General features: G+C 37.3%; 1 protein-coding gene across 2 annotated transcripts in view; it reads right to left on the bottom strand.

Moving 5' to 3' along the window:
* Nucleotides 1-16,801, bottom strand: part of MTM1 (myotubularin 1) — a 39,622-nt gene that overhangs the window by 11,191 nt on the left and 11,630 nt on the right. For both annotated transcript variants that reach the window (XM_062503207.1, XM_062503208.1), the window contains exons 5-10: nucleotides 15,622-15,716; nucleotides 14,513-14,623; nucleotides 13,510-13,611; nucleotides 5,903-5,986; nucleotides 4,608-4,757; nucleotides 2,617-2,805 (exon numbers count right to left, since the gene is read on the bottom strand). In XM_062503207.1, the coding sequence (XP_062359191.1) occupies nucleotides 2,617-2,805; nucleotides 4,608-4,757; nucleotides 5,903-5,986; nucleotides 13,510-13,611; nucleotides 14,513-14,623; nucleotides 15,622-15,716 (731 nt within the window). The remainder of the gene's footprint in view (nucleotides 1-2,616; nucleotides 2,806-4,607; nucleotides 4,758-5,902; nucleotides 5,987-13,509; nucleotides 13,612-14,512; nucleotides 14,624-15,621; nucleotides 15,717-16,801) is intronic.

The raw sequence follows: 16,801 nt of genomic DNA, 5'->3' as shown, positions 1-16,801 counted from the left end.
AAGGGCACAATGCCACTGATGAAAACTTTCCAAAGATAAGCATGAAATCATTTGGGTTGGAAAAGACCTTTAAGATCACTGAATCCAACCATTAACAATCCAGTAGTGCCAAGCCCACCACTAAACCACGCCCCCAAGTGTCACATCTTTTAAATACTTCCAGGGACAGTGATTCAACCACTTTCCTGGACAGCCTTTACACACATAAAATCTTCCTGATATATAATTTTAACCTCCCCTGAGGCAACTTGAGGTTGTTTCCTCTTGCCCCATCACTTGCTACTTGGGAGAAGAGACTGACCCCACCTGGCTACAACCTCCTTTCAGGCAGTTGTATAAAGTGCTAAGGTCCCCCCTGAGCCTCCTTTTCTCCAGACTAAATATCACCAGTTCCCTCAAGCTCAGAGAGCTGCAAAATTGCAGCATTTCCTGCAGACAGCAAAAACATGCCATAAAGTCGGATAAATAAATTTTGCCTTTATATGCCATTGCAGCCACCAGCTATACATCAGACAAGAGCCTAAAGCACTGTGCAGCCTTTCCCCATGAATGCCACCTATACTGCTGTACAGCAGCACAGCATCTCTATTCTGTGCTCTGTCTTTTTTCTCAGACGTGGGATTGTTATCAGAACTGCCAGGCTATGTAGTCAATGAAGCAATGAGTGTATTTTTCTCTTTCCTTTGAGTATTATGAAGTCTTCATGAGGAATGATTGTAATTTCAGCATCGGGGCTGCTGCAACTCCTGACCTATGTACAAGGAGCACAGCAATGTGTACCGCAGCCCAAGATTTTGCACAGACAAATCTTCACAGCTGTTCACAAAATATTTTCAGTGCTGACCAACACTGATTCACATTTCTTATGTCATTCTCCCACAGATCCTGAAATATACCCTACCGTGTCTAGCACTTTGACTGAGCATTTAATATTTAGACATATGAAAAGTTAATCAAAACAAGTACATATCAAATTTGTCTATAAGACATTACCTTAATTTTTTTTGCAGTTCTTGGACAAACTCAATTTTTTACCCCATTTGTTTCAAAGACATAAATGACAATCTTTTCACAAGGCAAACAAAGATTATATGTTTTGTTGACCCATAAAAATTCAGTGTGCAGAGGATAATGGGAACTGTACAGTGAAATGCAAGCAATTGAGGCAGACCCTCAAAATACAAACCATCAGGTTAAAACAGGATAGGATCTCTGAAATAATGTGTGCTACACACACAGAGTAACAAAGCTTAACAAATTACATTCTGTATTATAGAGAAGACTGTACAGGTACAAATACATGCACCTAACTTGTACAGAGCAAACTACCAGTACTACTGTTCCCTTTGAATTATTATTGTTATTCTTGAAAGCAACTTAACAAATGTTACACCAAGAGGCAACCAAGTTTTACCATTTCATATTTCTTTCAGCACAAACAATGAAGAGGACTCATTTCACTCAACTGGTGTTTATTTTGTTCCACAAAATTATTTGGAAGCTACAATTCCTTCTCTCCAGATAAGCACACTTAGCATTTCACTCAGGTCTCAAACCCTCTTGAGCTGAGCTCTCACACTCTGCTGTGCAGACACACACCTATACTAGCAAGTACTGAAAAGCACATTCCTTTCATTAGTGTTTGAAGTTCCACGACTAAGGGACTATCCCCAGGCATGGCACATTCTCTTATGACAAAAGCATTCAACTTGTCTCCTGCACCACCACTCCTAACATGGTTTTTGCATATAAAGATGGAGCACATCTGTGTCTACTGTGCTCCATGCCAAAAACAACACTGACACAGTGTACTGGCAGTATCTGAGCTTGCCTGAATAATCTAATCCTCAACAGAGCTGAAGGGGAAGCAGAGGGGAAATCAATTCACAGGCACACCTTTTCTTCCTGACAGGTTAGAGGAGATGATTTTTCAAGATCTGTTCCAGATCTGATCCTATTTAGGTTTTGATCATAGATAAATAGACAGTCACCTTAACCAATGAAAATACTGTTTCTGTACTTACCAACTACAAGCACCTGGGGAAATAGAAATCAAGGTATACAAGATCATACCCACACTGCTGCTTGGAGTGCGAGCACCCAAGTTAACTTATTTATCACTTTCTCTTTATTTGCTGGATGCCAGGATAGGTCTGAAGTAGTCCATATAATGGTTAAGAAGACCCAAACAAAGGATGCCTGTCAGTGGGGTTGGCTTTATGCACACATCCTTTCTAGGACAGAATTTTCCCAGAGGATCTGAAGGCTGCACAGAGGTGGCCTGTCATCCCAAAAAGGGACATGCTCTACAGTCCAGCCTACAGCTACCTCCTCGTGCTGAGTGGAGTCATGCCCAACTTCAGTCCCATACTAAGTGCTTGGCTGAGAACAGACACGGAAAAGGGTATCCGGAAATCCACATACGGTCATGAAACTCTGCTTAGGGACCTACTTTAGACCCTCGTGTCCTTTCATGGCCTTGAGCCTCAGTAGTTGATTATGTGAATTTATCTACATTAAGATTACTACTATTCCCCAAAACCTCCTCACAGAAAACTTTGAAGTAAGTCTCCTCCTCATACCCTTCAAAATAAGACATTAGAAACATCTGTTTACCTTGTTTGCAACTGCATTGACATTGGGCCTTGCATCATAGATGGTCAGTTTGGAGATCTGCCCATTGGCCTCCCTGATGACATCAAGGTATCTTTCATCATCTTTATTCCGCTTGCCACTCATTCCAACCAGGGGCTGACTGCAGCGCATGATTACAGCTTGGGTCTCTGGATGAATCCATGAGAGAACCTGGGTCACATGGCAAACACACAGCAGAAGATACTCATTTTAGTAAAATACCGTAACTTAAAGCTATATTCTTTAAAATACACAGTATGAAAATTAACACCTTCCTTTTTATTTCTTTAAAATACAATCCCTTTACATCTCAACTGCTTTGAGTCTCCTAAGATTTAATAATTATCTTCAAAAGAGTTCTCTTACATACTTAATGCTTACTGAAATCATAGTTACCTATATAATCCAATGTATTTTAATACTTTCCTACAAGTCTTAAGTTACACAAAAAATCCTGAAAAGTAAACTAGTAACAAACACAGGAATCTCTGCTGAAACTAAAAAAACAACTCAGGAGAATGAACTCATTGTAGAAATGGTGACTAAGATGCTCTAACTCTTCAAGAACAACTTTCCCCTTTTTATGGATAAGGAAGGGAAGTTGAACCTTTCTGCAGTATCTTGAATGTTTTCTCTTCTCTTTAAAGCACATTTTGCTCCTCAGCCCTCTTTACAAAGAGGAGGCACTGGAGTGAAGCACATGTTGTTGTGTTCTTCTGAGCCAGAGGACCACAAAAGACAGTGAGCTGCCCAAGGAACAGATGCAGTGCCAGAGATAAGCAAGAAACCCAAGAAGTAGGCAAAAAAAAAAGCAAATGTATTGTTGAAAAATAGTAAGAAACAGTATTCTCACCCATTTTGTAAGTTGTGGGTTACACAGTGAAAGAAGATCAGAGTTCAAACAACAACAACAACAAAAAAATCCCCACTAAAATCCAATCCTCAGATGCTGTTCATTCCTGAGGTCAGAAACAAGATCTGCTAGTGGGGGGGGGAAGGATGGAGGAGTTGTGAGGATCAGTGGCTATTTCTTGACAATAATGAAATTACTATTATAAATTACTATTTTAATAAAATTAGTATTATCAAGGGAATTACTCTCACTGTACAGGCATACCAAAAGGCCTGTCATGAATTTCAAGGTGACAGGGATAACACCACTAGGTCATTAGAACTATATGCACAGGCTATACATTACACATTCTGTAGACATTAAATATTATTCAGGTGTGTGCATATATAGTAAATTTATAATTATAGACCTAGTTTGTCAGTAAACACCAGATCTAATAAATATTTGTCATATTGAGCTGTGCATGTGTTTGAAACTGAGATTCAAGGCACCTTTCTGATACCATCTAAGGATCCAGCGCATGTTCCAAGTTCACAAAAGGGAAATATCAGTTAAAACAAATATTGGGATAGAAACTAGTATTTTCTACAGTGCTGTAAAGGGCTGATACACAAAAATTCTCTTACCTCAGATTTTTCATTACAGAAATGCAAGAAGTCAAATGGGTTTCTCTAATTTTACAGATTAAAAAGCCCAAGAATTCACTAAAGAGACTATGCATGAGGTCTTACTTTAGGACTGACCGGTGGAACTGTGTTTAAATGTCACGTGGTTTGCTTGCAGGACAACATTTGTGATTACTTTTTACAGGCACTCAGAGACAGTCACTAGCACATATGGCAGTGTAAGGCTCATTCCTCATCAAGGGAAACTGCACTGCCATTGTTACTGGGCAAGCCAAGTTAAAATCAATGAAGCTGCCATGGGAAAAATGGAAATGTGGTTTGACTAAGACCAGTTTCAAGCAGTGAAAACTGCCAACCAATCAAAACAATTTCACCATAACCATTTCCAAAAAAAAAAAAAAGAATAAAAAAAAGCATGGTCTGCATTGTGCTCAGCAAGAAGTTGTTTGGATGCTAGCTACACCACCAGGCAAGTTCCATCACCTAATACTCACCGGGATTCTATTTCGGGACCTAAAGGCAGCAACTTTCTTGAGATCATCATCTGTTGCATTGTATGGCACGACCAAGAGAGATGGGTATGTGTCACACAGCCCATAATGCTCATTAATGAAAGTCACTCGCCACCGTTCATTAGGCAGCCCCTAAAATGCAACATGAAGTTATTTAATGTATTTTTCGCTGAACAAGTAATAATTCTGCTCCTGAATTTTACATGATATTATGGCCCCATGGCAACAACTTAACTAAGTACAATTTCAATGCAATAGAAGCAAAAAAGATTGCAAGACCACACAAACCAGCTCATTGCAGACAGATTCATAGCCTTGAACAGCTGAAGAGCCATCTCATACCCTTATGCACACAATGCTAACCTTATAGTAAATTTCAAAACAATGACTCAAACTAGGAGATGTATTTCTTTAAATGTGGGATTGAGGAAAGAAAATTACCTTCTCTCCTTCCCTGAAGCTTTGCTTTACCACCATCCCTGGTGAAGGGAGACAGTGAGGGAGGAAGTCACACCATTACCTGTCTTCCCTGTAGCCTGATACTACTGTCAGATTAAAAGTAAAATTCAGGGTAACTTCCTTATTGAGAAAGAACAACTCCTAATTACACTTTGCCCAGTAAGGCATTTCCAGGAGACATACTCATAAGTCCTCCACAAACATGCACAGTGGGGTTTGTGTGGGGGTTTGCATTTTACCTTTTATGGGCCTCAGGCTCCTAAACCATGAACAAAAAAAACCTGTGGAGGCTAAAAACAATTAAGGAAGTTCTCATTCTTTGCTATTTTTTTTTCGTAATGTCTTACTTTAATTATCTAACAGACATTTTAAAATCAAATATCATCTGCTTTCATTGACATTTTCCCAAGATCACATAAAGAGCAAGTAAGAATACTGATAGACATCCAGAATTTCTGTAAAGCAATGCTATTTCTAAAACAAGCTTTTTTTCCCCCACTGCATTTTGGGAAGAAGAACAAATGCAATCTATGTTTAGGACACTATAATTCCATATTGGACACATCTTCTCCACCTGTGCTCACTTAGCAGTGGCACATTGTAAGAGGCATCAATAACTTCCTTCAAAGAAAAAGATCACCTTCCTGTGGCATTTTTGGTTTTTTTGAAAGCTTAAGTGTTTTATTTCTTTTCTTTACTTTTCTTCACGTTGAAATTTCATCCTCTTCCAACAGCTGATAAAATATCCAAACTGTAATTCCTCTATGCAAGCTGGAAGATGTGAAAGCACCAGGCAATGGCAACTGTAAATAACTCACCTGTCTCCTGTATTCAGACATTGGGTTGTACACCATCCACCCATTTTCAGAAAACTTTTCCTCATTTAAAAAGGCAAAAAAAAGCTGTAAGATATAAAAGAAGTTTATCACACCGATCTCTGACTGCAAATGGCAAGTATGAGGGCTCATCATCACTTATACCCTACAAAACAGGACTGACTGCTCCATGCCAGCCCCACTCTCTCCATTTATACCCGGTATGTGCAAGACTATGAAGCAAAGAGCAACAAGTAAAAAAATACAGATCTGGTAATGAAAAGAATGAAAATATGGCAACAGTTACAAGGTAGCAAAAATAATAGAAACTATAAAGGTTAACTGGTTGGATTTTTTCTTTTTTACTGCCAGGAGGTTGAAATGCTTTAGAATGGTTTATTTCTCATATTTCATATTATCACTAAAACTACTGTCTTCTCATCAAATTTCTCCAATAGGCACAGCTTCAATTACAACATACAACATCAGATGCTAAATTCAAAGTGGAAAAAGCTTTTAATTGCTATTCATTGCCATCAGGAAGCAACTACCTTTCTGCATCCCCTCCCCGACTGATACTTACTTTGAGAAATCCCAATTACTGTAAAATTCCATGGAAGGGAAAAAGCTGCTGTTGAAAATGAAATTGTTAGCTGCTTACATTACTTCTTGCTTTGTTGCTTGCTCTCACAATTCATTTATATAGCACAGCAGCCTTACTGAGCATTCCAGTAAGTTGTTCATACCTTTAATCTTCCTTCTTCCAACAAATTCCAAGTGGGCTCTATTACCTAATACCTAACTAACTCCCTCCTCCTCCCTTGGTTTGTTTCTATAGTTTTGGATGAAAGCAAAAGTAATGTTTACGTTAAGAATCTTTGTCATTGAGAAAACTGATTTTGGTGGCCTACAGACTCTTCAGATATCAAAAGGAACATGAAACAAAATTGTTTCAAATAAAAACCAAAACAAAACAAAAACCAAAAAAAAGAACCAAAACAAAACAAAAAAAAACACCAGATAAGAGAATGTGTTACACTGAGCTAACTGAGCAACAGCATACAGAGCAGAAACACTCCAGGCCCATCACACTCATCTGTAAAAAAACAGCTGAAAGTCTCCTAGCTGTTCAAAAACATTAAAAGGAGAAAGTGAATGCTAAACTGATCATCCCACACATGCAGAAAACCCAGTAAGCAAGAAAAAAACTGCCCCCATGGAGGAGGCTTTGAATCTTAGGAAGGCTCCAGGCAATTCTGCTCAGCTCAATAGTTACACTGCTTTTAACACTGAATAGCTCATATGAAAACACAAAAAACACAAAAGGAGAATTTTTTTCCTCATGCAGTTCAAGTAAACAAATACTTTAAAAGGATGTTACTGTTCACTCAAGATGCTTTATCTCACTAGTTTTACAAACCAGCATTCTAAATTAAATCACTATTTTAGAGCAAGTGTACTCATTGGCAAATTTGCAGAAGTAAACAATGCATTCCCTTTTTTTGTTTTCTGAATGTCTTTACCATTTTTAAAGGGGTAGACCTTCAGTGCAAGCAAACATTACAAATTCTTTTGACTAAATAAACTACTATTAAGTGGTGCAGAGGCAGAGATGAAGTGGATTATCTACCAGAAAAAAAAAAACAAACCCATCCCATTATAAGTAGATGCAAGTATCAAAAGATATTAAAAACCTGAAAAAGGTTGTTTAATTGCAAACAAGGAATACAGCAAAATGGGAACAACACTATCTGAAGCAGTAGATGCAAATGATTTGCTGTACTATTAATAAACAGCTACACTAAAGAACCACTCCCTCTGCCCAAAGGAATTTCCTACATCCCAAAGAGCAACTATGCTAAGAATTCACCAAGGACCCAGATGCAAAGGAGAATCTTAGAACAGAAGGAAACAGAAACACTTGAATCCAAACAGCTCACTTAAAAGATGTCTTGAAGGTGGGCATGTCTTTTTATTTAAACTCCTACTTACTGCAAGTTTGCACATAAGAAACAGTGCACTGTGATAGCTCTTACATAGAACAGGTTTTTTATTGACAAAAATTCAGAAAGGTGTTGCTCCAAACTAACAATAGATGGCAGCTATGCTGCTCATGTCACCCACAAAAAAAAAATCCACAAGACATCAGAGGGAAAAGCACTTTTTTTTTATCCTTTAAAAATCATTAAAGCGTTAAAGTGTTAAATTTATTATGCATGAAGGGATGGATTGAATCCTTTCTGAAGGAACAATGTCCTACTATTTACAGCATGATTCATTTAAAATGCTTGGCTACAGCTGCTTTGCCACATTTGCTACAAAAGCTTACAGTCACAGAGCTCTTAACTATTTAAGTGGACAATTATGCTTCATCAGTTTTGTTGATATTTCAGGTAGTAAAAATTCCTCCTATGTTGTTCAATAGAAAGAAATTCATCAGTAGAAGAGATCAACCAGCAAAAACCTCAAGTTTAACAAAACACAGAACATTACAATGAATGCAAAGGCATATGGAGCAAAATTTGGATTCAGATTTTTATGTGAACAATTTAGAGAAAACCCCTGCATTATACTACACAAGAACAGTATTTAAAAGTTACCCACCGCTAAAATCCTGAAGACTAAAAATAATTTTTCTTCTGCAAGGATTGACTAAGTTACAGCAAAAGGTTTGTACACACACATTTCTATGTGCACCATCGTGTACAGACTGCACAGCTAATCTGGTGACTACTGAAATTCCTACTCGTTGTACCGAAAGATTAAAGATCTGATTTCCGTTCCCACCACCCCCAATATTTTCTCAGGTAAGACTGAAACACTCTGTGAAGATGACCTGACCTTTAGTTCAGCCTAACTGCTGGAGTCTGAAATACAGTAACATCCCCACTTCTCCTAACAAAATACACAATTATTGTTGTGTTATGTTGTCATTAAAACAGAGTAGGAGACACACAAATGCAATATACAATTTTGACACAAAAATGCAATTACACTCAATTAATATACATCTATTTAATTTCTAACTAACAGTTTACCTGACTTGACTGTAACAAGCAACCCACATCTATAACCATTTTATTGTAAGCATCATATACTTTACATAAGATAGATACTTGGATACAGTTGCATTTTATGACCTGTGTCAGTACAAGCCTTATTTTAACATATTTGCACACTACTTCTTTTTGTTTGAAACAAAATGTGATAGTGCAGCAGGCAAACAGAACAGAAATAAACAGGAAGGAGAAATGCCATTCACAATGTAACATGCATAGGTTCTCTTTATCACTTATGTAAGATTTGAGAGGTGCTGTCTTAGTAAAATTACATGGCTTAGCTTTTTGTGGATACAGGTTCCTTCACATTAGAGCCCCTCACACACACATACTTGCATGTGAGGATGAAAGCAGCAAGGTCACACCACTGCCTGCAGGCACTGAGTACAGATCAGCTGGCTGTGTATTTATAGCCTTCAGATGCAGAAAGCAGAGGAAGGTCAGAAGAACTGCATGAGCAACTCTCAGAACTGCACGGCACCGCAAAGTGGAAAAGCCCTGCCAGCGTCTCTCAGTGCACCATTATTTACACAGGAAAGCCTTTCAAATACCAGAATAATGGGAGGTTGGCCAGTTCTATGCCTTCTTCACACACCTTCCCTTCAAATCTATGGGTACATTCCTGCTAGATCCTCCTTCTCCCCAAACAATACTTTAGGTACTCAGAGTCTCCACCCTGACCTCCACTCATTTTTCTTCCCGCCACACACAAAATTTCATTCCTTTCTCTCATTGTTAATCCTGCCTCTCCAACAAAAAGCTCTTCTCCATCTCCTGCTGCACACAGTCTATCATCCCAGAAATTAAATCAACTGCAGCTTCATCAGATGTGTCCAGATTTGAGTGGAAATTAAAAAAAACATATAACCTACGTAAGAGAAATTCAAGTTCAGAAGGATATTGCAGTAAAATAGAAGTGTGTTTCATTGATTTTTTTGAGATCATGAATATGTTTTTCAAAACCAAGAACACCTAATCAAAAAGCTGAACTATGGTTTGCACAGATGCACCTGAGACAATGCCACATTAGTTTGGTTGGATATTAAGGACATGTTTCAGGCAGACTACTTGCTCAACACATCAGTGTTTCAGGCAGCATGTCTGAACTGGCATCCCTCCTCTCAGCACTGAGACTGACTGGCTGAAAGCCACTTAAATAAAACACAGATTTACCTGTTTTAAGTTAAGATTTAAGTTATACTGGTTATTTATCTCACATCTTGAGTGCAAGGCAGGATAATATGCAGTCACTTCCAATGCACTGATCATATCTGTTCTAAGTTTGATGGAGATTAATACTACATGTCTGATGAAAGCCCAGCTACTCTGATTAGTCTATCAACTAATTAAAAATCAGTTTCAAATTCTTTTCAGCTACCACAGGAACTAGAAAGAAGAAATCAAAGCAAACATTAAAGAAGTAAGAAATCAAGAAAGTGTAGTAAATCACCACTCAATATAGTTGGCAAAACCAATCAAGATTCACCATCCATCAGCCAAGATTTTTCTAAAACCAAATTAAAGCCCCTGCACAAAACAGAAGCAGGGATTTCATTGCAGATCCAGTCTAAAAACAGATGACTACTGCTTCACTTGAACCAGAAGGCTACTACAGTTAAAAAAAAAAATATATTTCAAATCTTGCAACATTTTTGATAAGCTACTTTTTGCTTTACTGTGCAAATAAGTGTTTACTTCCTTGCAGGTGTTAACCCACAATTTCAATACAGTCTCTATTTTTAAGCCTCCTACAGACAGAGTGCTTGTCTTTAACATTCAATTCTTCCTTCCCATTTAGTACACAAAAATCATGTGCAATATACTGGCTGTTCAAAACACAACACAGTTCTGTGAGGTAAAGGAGAAAGCATCTACAATTTGACTATTACAGTTCAACAAGCAGTCTATTTAGCAGTATAAACACAATGTAAATATATAAATCAGTATAAATACAATAGCTACACATTTACCCTTTATGGAATCACAGCACATGAACACATTATACTTGTACATGAATATATAGCACAGACACCACTTATTAAATATTTGACCAATCTATGCATTGCAAAAGAAGAAAGTGGGAAAACTAGATCAAGAAGGTGCTACACACCTGTAAAGAAAATCAATTGCATTTTATATTTCTAACCCCCTGATGTTTGCTTTTTACATATTATAAATTACTAAGTTTTTACTCACTGTAAAGGCTGACGGTTTCTCATGTATTTAAAAATAAATACATCATTATCCTTGCCATTATTAATGGCATTTAGTATGCCATTACTACAATCTAGCCACTTACATCTTACTTGTTCATCTAAAAACAAAGGTCAGACATTGTAGTGCTGGTGTAACTGCCCTCTGCTCCTCTGTGAACATGGTCACCTCATACCACTGCTGCCCTGGCTCTGATGTGTCATGGGGAATGAAGCCTCAAATCAAGAGGTTTTTTGCAAATTCAGGTGCTCTGTCAGACAGGTCCCTTTGCCAGCCTTGCTCCATCTGAAGTCATCTCTGCAGATCCAACAGCAACAATGGCATGAGCCATCCCTCAGACCTTTGAAATGACCAGGATAAGCAGTGACATCAGGAGCAGTTCTAGTCAGCCAGCACAGCCACCAGTCTCATCAAAATGGGCATTCCCACAGATCTACTGTGGTTAGAATAAACACAGATTGTGCAGACATCACGGTGCTGAACAATCTTATAAAAATGATGTGTAGTTTCATGGTAAGATCAGGAACTGAAGCAGGTGCTATGTAGAAACTAAACTACAGAGACCAAATATATCTTACTTTTTGTGGTGTACTAAAACATCTCATGGGGGGAAGGAAGTTTGGCTATTTTGGTTTTATTTTTTCAAACACTATTAAAAACACTTTCAGCAACAATTTTCTTCACTAATAACAAATTACTACTGCCTTAAACAAGACTTTTCTTATTAAGCAACTTCTGTTAGCAAGGGGCCTTCACACAGGCCACATAATGATGAACTTTATTAGGTTCAACAGGTCCAGCAAATAAAGCAGGAAGTGGACAACTCCACACATTACTCACTGCCATCACTAGACAGGATCTCTGGGGTTTTTTTGGATGACGAATTTAATACAAGTCCACATCTCATCACCAAGGTTTTCACCCCCCATAGTTGGATTATCCCACAAGGCACTCTCCTATGTCAGTTACAACTTCTTTTGCCCATAATCACTACATGCAACCCTCAAAAAAAAAAAAAAACCAAAACAAAAACAAAAAAAACAAAAACAAAAAGAAACACTAACCAAAAAAAAACCCCACTCTTCAGCATGATAATCTGGATGAATTGCATTGGCATGATGGAATCTAAAATACAGGAAATATTCAACAATACACTTGACTGTGCCCTGGATAACCCAATCTACAACCCACTTGCCACAGAACCCCATGATGTCTAGAAGACAGTTTTGAACTGAACCACTCCGTAACTTGGTATTGCCACATACAGCTTCTTTTCCATCATACTTTCAACCATTCTCTATCTTAAAATGGATAAAATGGCAACAGTAGAATTAGATACAGTCATTTCTTTAACAACCACCTTCTTTGTGATTACAACTCCTCACACCTACCCAAATGTAAAAATTTTACATTTCTGAAAGCCTGTTCATTAACAATACAAAATATTCTAAGCAGAAGCATTTCTTTTCCCTTTTGCTTTCACTCCACAGTTTGTATATAGAATTAAAATTTCTGCAGAAAAGTTTTAAAGAATTAAATGCTTATAGAGTCTAGCTCATTGACTGACACATATATTCCTGGAAAGAAGTAAGATTCTTGCTGCAGCCTTGTATACCCAACCGCTCTTTGAAAAAAATTCTTAAAATTCAGAGAAAAACCTTTGTGAACAGTGTTCTTGTACACTTACCCTAATCAAAGCACAGCAATAAAGTGTAAATTGATACTACAATGGACAAAAGAAAGCATTTAATAAGAAGATGTCAAATGACTCGTGCTAGGGACAGAACACAGATTTCAAAAGAAGGGAAGATAATGATTAGCTTGCATCATTGTTGCTCAATTCCTTCCATAAGATGCTGTTTTTAGCTGAAATAAATGCATGCAATTTCATAAATGCATTCCTGCTATATTTTTCATTAGTTTGATCAATAAAACAAGTGTTGTCTTACCATATCTTCTTCTCCTGAAGTAAAACCCTTGGTGATTCATACTTGAGACTGCTTGATTAATTAATATTTTCAATAAATCAAGTAAGGCATGCATTCCATATATTCCCATATTAGGGAGGATAACTTGAGTTTCTAGGCAATGAAATCTGTATGGAGCAGAGGCTCTCAGTAATATATCTGGAGTGCATCCTTACTTTTACAAAATGTATAGATTTAAGTGTTGTAAATATAAAAAATAAAAGGTGCTACTTACTTTATGCTGACACCAGATTCTGTGGTTATACTTTTTAAGCAGCCATGATATAGCCATTACTAGGTCAAATAGGTAAAGTTAACTGGCAAGGACTCTGCATTAATACAACTCAGCAATAGAAATGATGTAACTTACCAAGTTATGTGACTGGGGAAATGCATATTTTGTGAGGACTTCAAATATATCTCTTCTACTGTGCCCTTCTTGTTTTAATGCAAACCGTAAATTCCTCATATCCTAAAACAAAGCCATTATCTGTTAGGTGAACCAAAGTTGTAAGATGCTTCTCTCTGTATAAATGCTATATTATACACTAAATATGAGGTACAATCTCCCTGTAACACATCTCAAACCCTTGTGAATGTTCAGTTTTATTACTTATCCCATCAAATAGAAGAGAGTGTAAGAATTGTAGAAACAAAGCAGTACCATACTCTGTGTGCTGCAAACAGCACTTTGGCATGAAGCCATCAAAAATGGCTCTATTTGATTCACTAAAAAGTCTCACGAGCTATTGAAAGTTTGCAGGATGGGAATTACTGTTTTCAAAAGAAAGATTTGCCAATAGTTTGTATAGAATATATTGTTCATATGTTCTGATCAGTGGTGTCAAAAAAAGTCAACTGCACATTAACTGCTAAGAATCAAATGTGCATACACTCAACAATGAATCTAGTAAAGGAGCCTGAATTATCCACTGGAAACTCCCCTATGACCATAGTTTTCCATGGTGACAATTTTTTGTAAGACTATAGGTATTTTTTACCTAAACTTCTCACTGGCTTTATAATTCAAAAAGACCCTGTTTGAGGTGTTCTTCAAAGATATCAGAATTATTAAAAATATTCCTTTTAGAACAAATGAAATAAAGTGGTGCACAAATAATGCCCTAAAATACAACTGATGTGCAAAACTTTGTCAATTAATGATTTGGAAAGCAAGACCATCCCTGTCCTTGTGTGCAGGGAGGACAGTTAAACAGCCCTTTATACAAAAGGTATTTCCCTGTCCAGTTTCAAAAAGCTCTTTTAAAATTCATCCATAAGCATGTACATTTCCCTCCTATAAACAGGTAATCAGTGAGAAAAAAAAAAGCCCTCTAGATTACACTTTCTACTGAATTATAGGAAAGCCTTACTTTACAGGTTATATCTAAGCCATAAGAGTTCTCTCCTCTGCTTGAAGCTCCTCCCATTTTTTCAATCCTTGAAATTACACCCAATGGAACATTCAATATCACAACTGGATCCTGCAAGAAAAGTTTGAGTAAGGAAAAGATTAATGTTAAAAGAAGACTCAAGCAAAATGTTCTTATGCATTCCAGAAAAGAATGCAGACATGAAATAAAAACAGAAAACAAAAGCATATTTCTGCCCTTGAGTCTCCTTTCCTAGCATGCTACTAAGTCTGTACAGTCACTCTACAGCCTTTAGCATCATCCAGTTCAACATGGTGCAAAAATATTTGCATGCAGGGAAAACAGTCACAACACCTTAAGAGATGCCTTCTGCTACATACTGACTGCCCCTGCTTGCTAATACTGCTTTCTTGATATACAGCATAAAGCACAACTAAGTGGAAAAAAGACATTACTAGTACAATTAGCTACAGCCAGAAAGATCTCAGTTCAATAGTCCCAAATCCTTATTTTTTTAAAAAAAAAAACGTATTATGAAAGATCACAGGCACATTTTACTCTCCTCCATGTCACTGCTTATCAAACACAAGGTTCTACTGATCAAAGTACTTTCCTTTTATAACAGCAAGGACAATCAAAGTGTAGGTTTACTGACAGCCATTTTTAAGAACTATTGCAACATCATTAGTTGCTGCCCCTGATCTATCACAGATTAAGTGTAAAGGGAACAACTATCAAAAAAGCTCTGACAGACAAAAGATAAAGGTATCAGTTCAGTTTAAGTGATTAAACTTCAATTTTACCAGGTTAAAAAAAAAAAAAATCACACTTTTACAACACATTTAACTTCAAAGAACTTGTATTTTTACACAGATTTTTCAGTGGCACAAAGGCAATTACTATTTAGTCATGACAGAATTAAGATAGGGTTATTACAAACATTACAGACCATTTCAAGCAAAAAAGCCTCCCACGCAATTCCATAAGCATATGTGTGCCAAAACTAAAACAGCTGAACTGGCCAAAAAAGGAATCAAAGGTAATGGGGGTGAATGGAAGAGAGTTTAAAGCCAACTCATCCCATGAAGCAATTGTGACATATTACTCACATTTTCCACACTTCTTAGGTACAGCCTGTAGTTCGTGATGTAAACTCTTCCTTTAACGGGGCCATTAAATGGACACATATAAATAACATCCTTGTCTGTAAGAAATGAAGTATTTCTTAAAAGATTGTGAAAAGACAAAATGAGAGCTAAGGACAGTGTTGCTTAAGTAGCAGTGAAAGAAAATGAGAGCTGTACTCAGAGGTGAATGAATTTGAAAGTAATGCATCTGAGTTTTATCTACTTGAGTTATTAAGAAAATGTGAAAAACTCATAATAAACTTGTCCAAATGAAGTGCACAGATTTCAGCAGCCTTCCCTAGCTACATTTGTGTTTTCTTTCTCAGCACTACATAGGAAAGGGCAGGACGTAGAACAGGGAGTATTGTTATTACTGTACCACAGTCTATTGACCGTCCCAGAACAAATACATTCTTTATACTATTACACCATTCTGCAAACAATTCTCTACTTAAGTCGTAATTTAAGTTGTAGAGTGTTTAGGGAACTCACCACACTGCAGAGAAATATTACATTTCAGTTTGAGGCAAACAAACAGAGAAGGGCCATCAGTAGTGTTTTAGCAAGGACAATAACAGAACAAATACTAACACGTACCACTCAAAAAGATTTCAGTGAAGCAATGCAAGCAGAATCACAGAACTGTTAAGGCTAGAAATGATACATCAAGATCATTGAGACCAACCATGATGTTAAAGACTTCAATTTATTTCTTCCTATCCACTCATTTCTTTAGCCCCATCTATTTATCTGCCTTCCCCAAGAAGTGCCCTATTCCAGTGCAGCTCCCCAAAGCATAGACTATCTCCATAAGGACAATATCATACATCCATCTTAGTCCCACACCCCCTCCCTCACACCTTCTTCATTAAAAACAAAACTACTTCCTCTGAAGCACCACTTTGCTTGTAAATGTTCTCGTTTACAAATTCACCCAACAAGTCTGGGCATAGGGGAGGAGAAGATGCACAAGACAGACTCCAACAAAGACTTCCATTTCAGGAAGAGCCTCCATCAAGAAAAGAAAACTACACAGTACATCAGTCTCCCTCATGCTACAGCATTTCTGTATGTAAAGACCAACAAGAGCAGAGAAGCCCTGTTCATGCTGTCTTCTGTCAAGGAAGTATAAGATGGTACTATGGGAATGCACATTCAGGCT

The sequence above is a fragment of the Cinclus cinclus genome, chromosome 15 (genome assembly GCF_963662255.1).
Source record: "Cinclus cinclus chromosome 15, bCinCin1.1, whole genome shotgun sequence".
Lineage (NCBI taxonomy): Eukaryota > Metazoa > Chordata > Aves > Passeriformes > Cinclidae > Cinclus > Cinclus cinclus.
The sequence above is the reverse complement of the archived record's forward strand: the minus strand, read 5'-3'. Positions and strand labels throughout refer to the sequence as shown.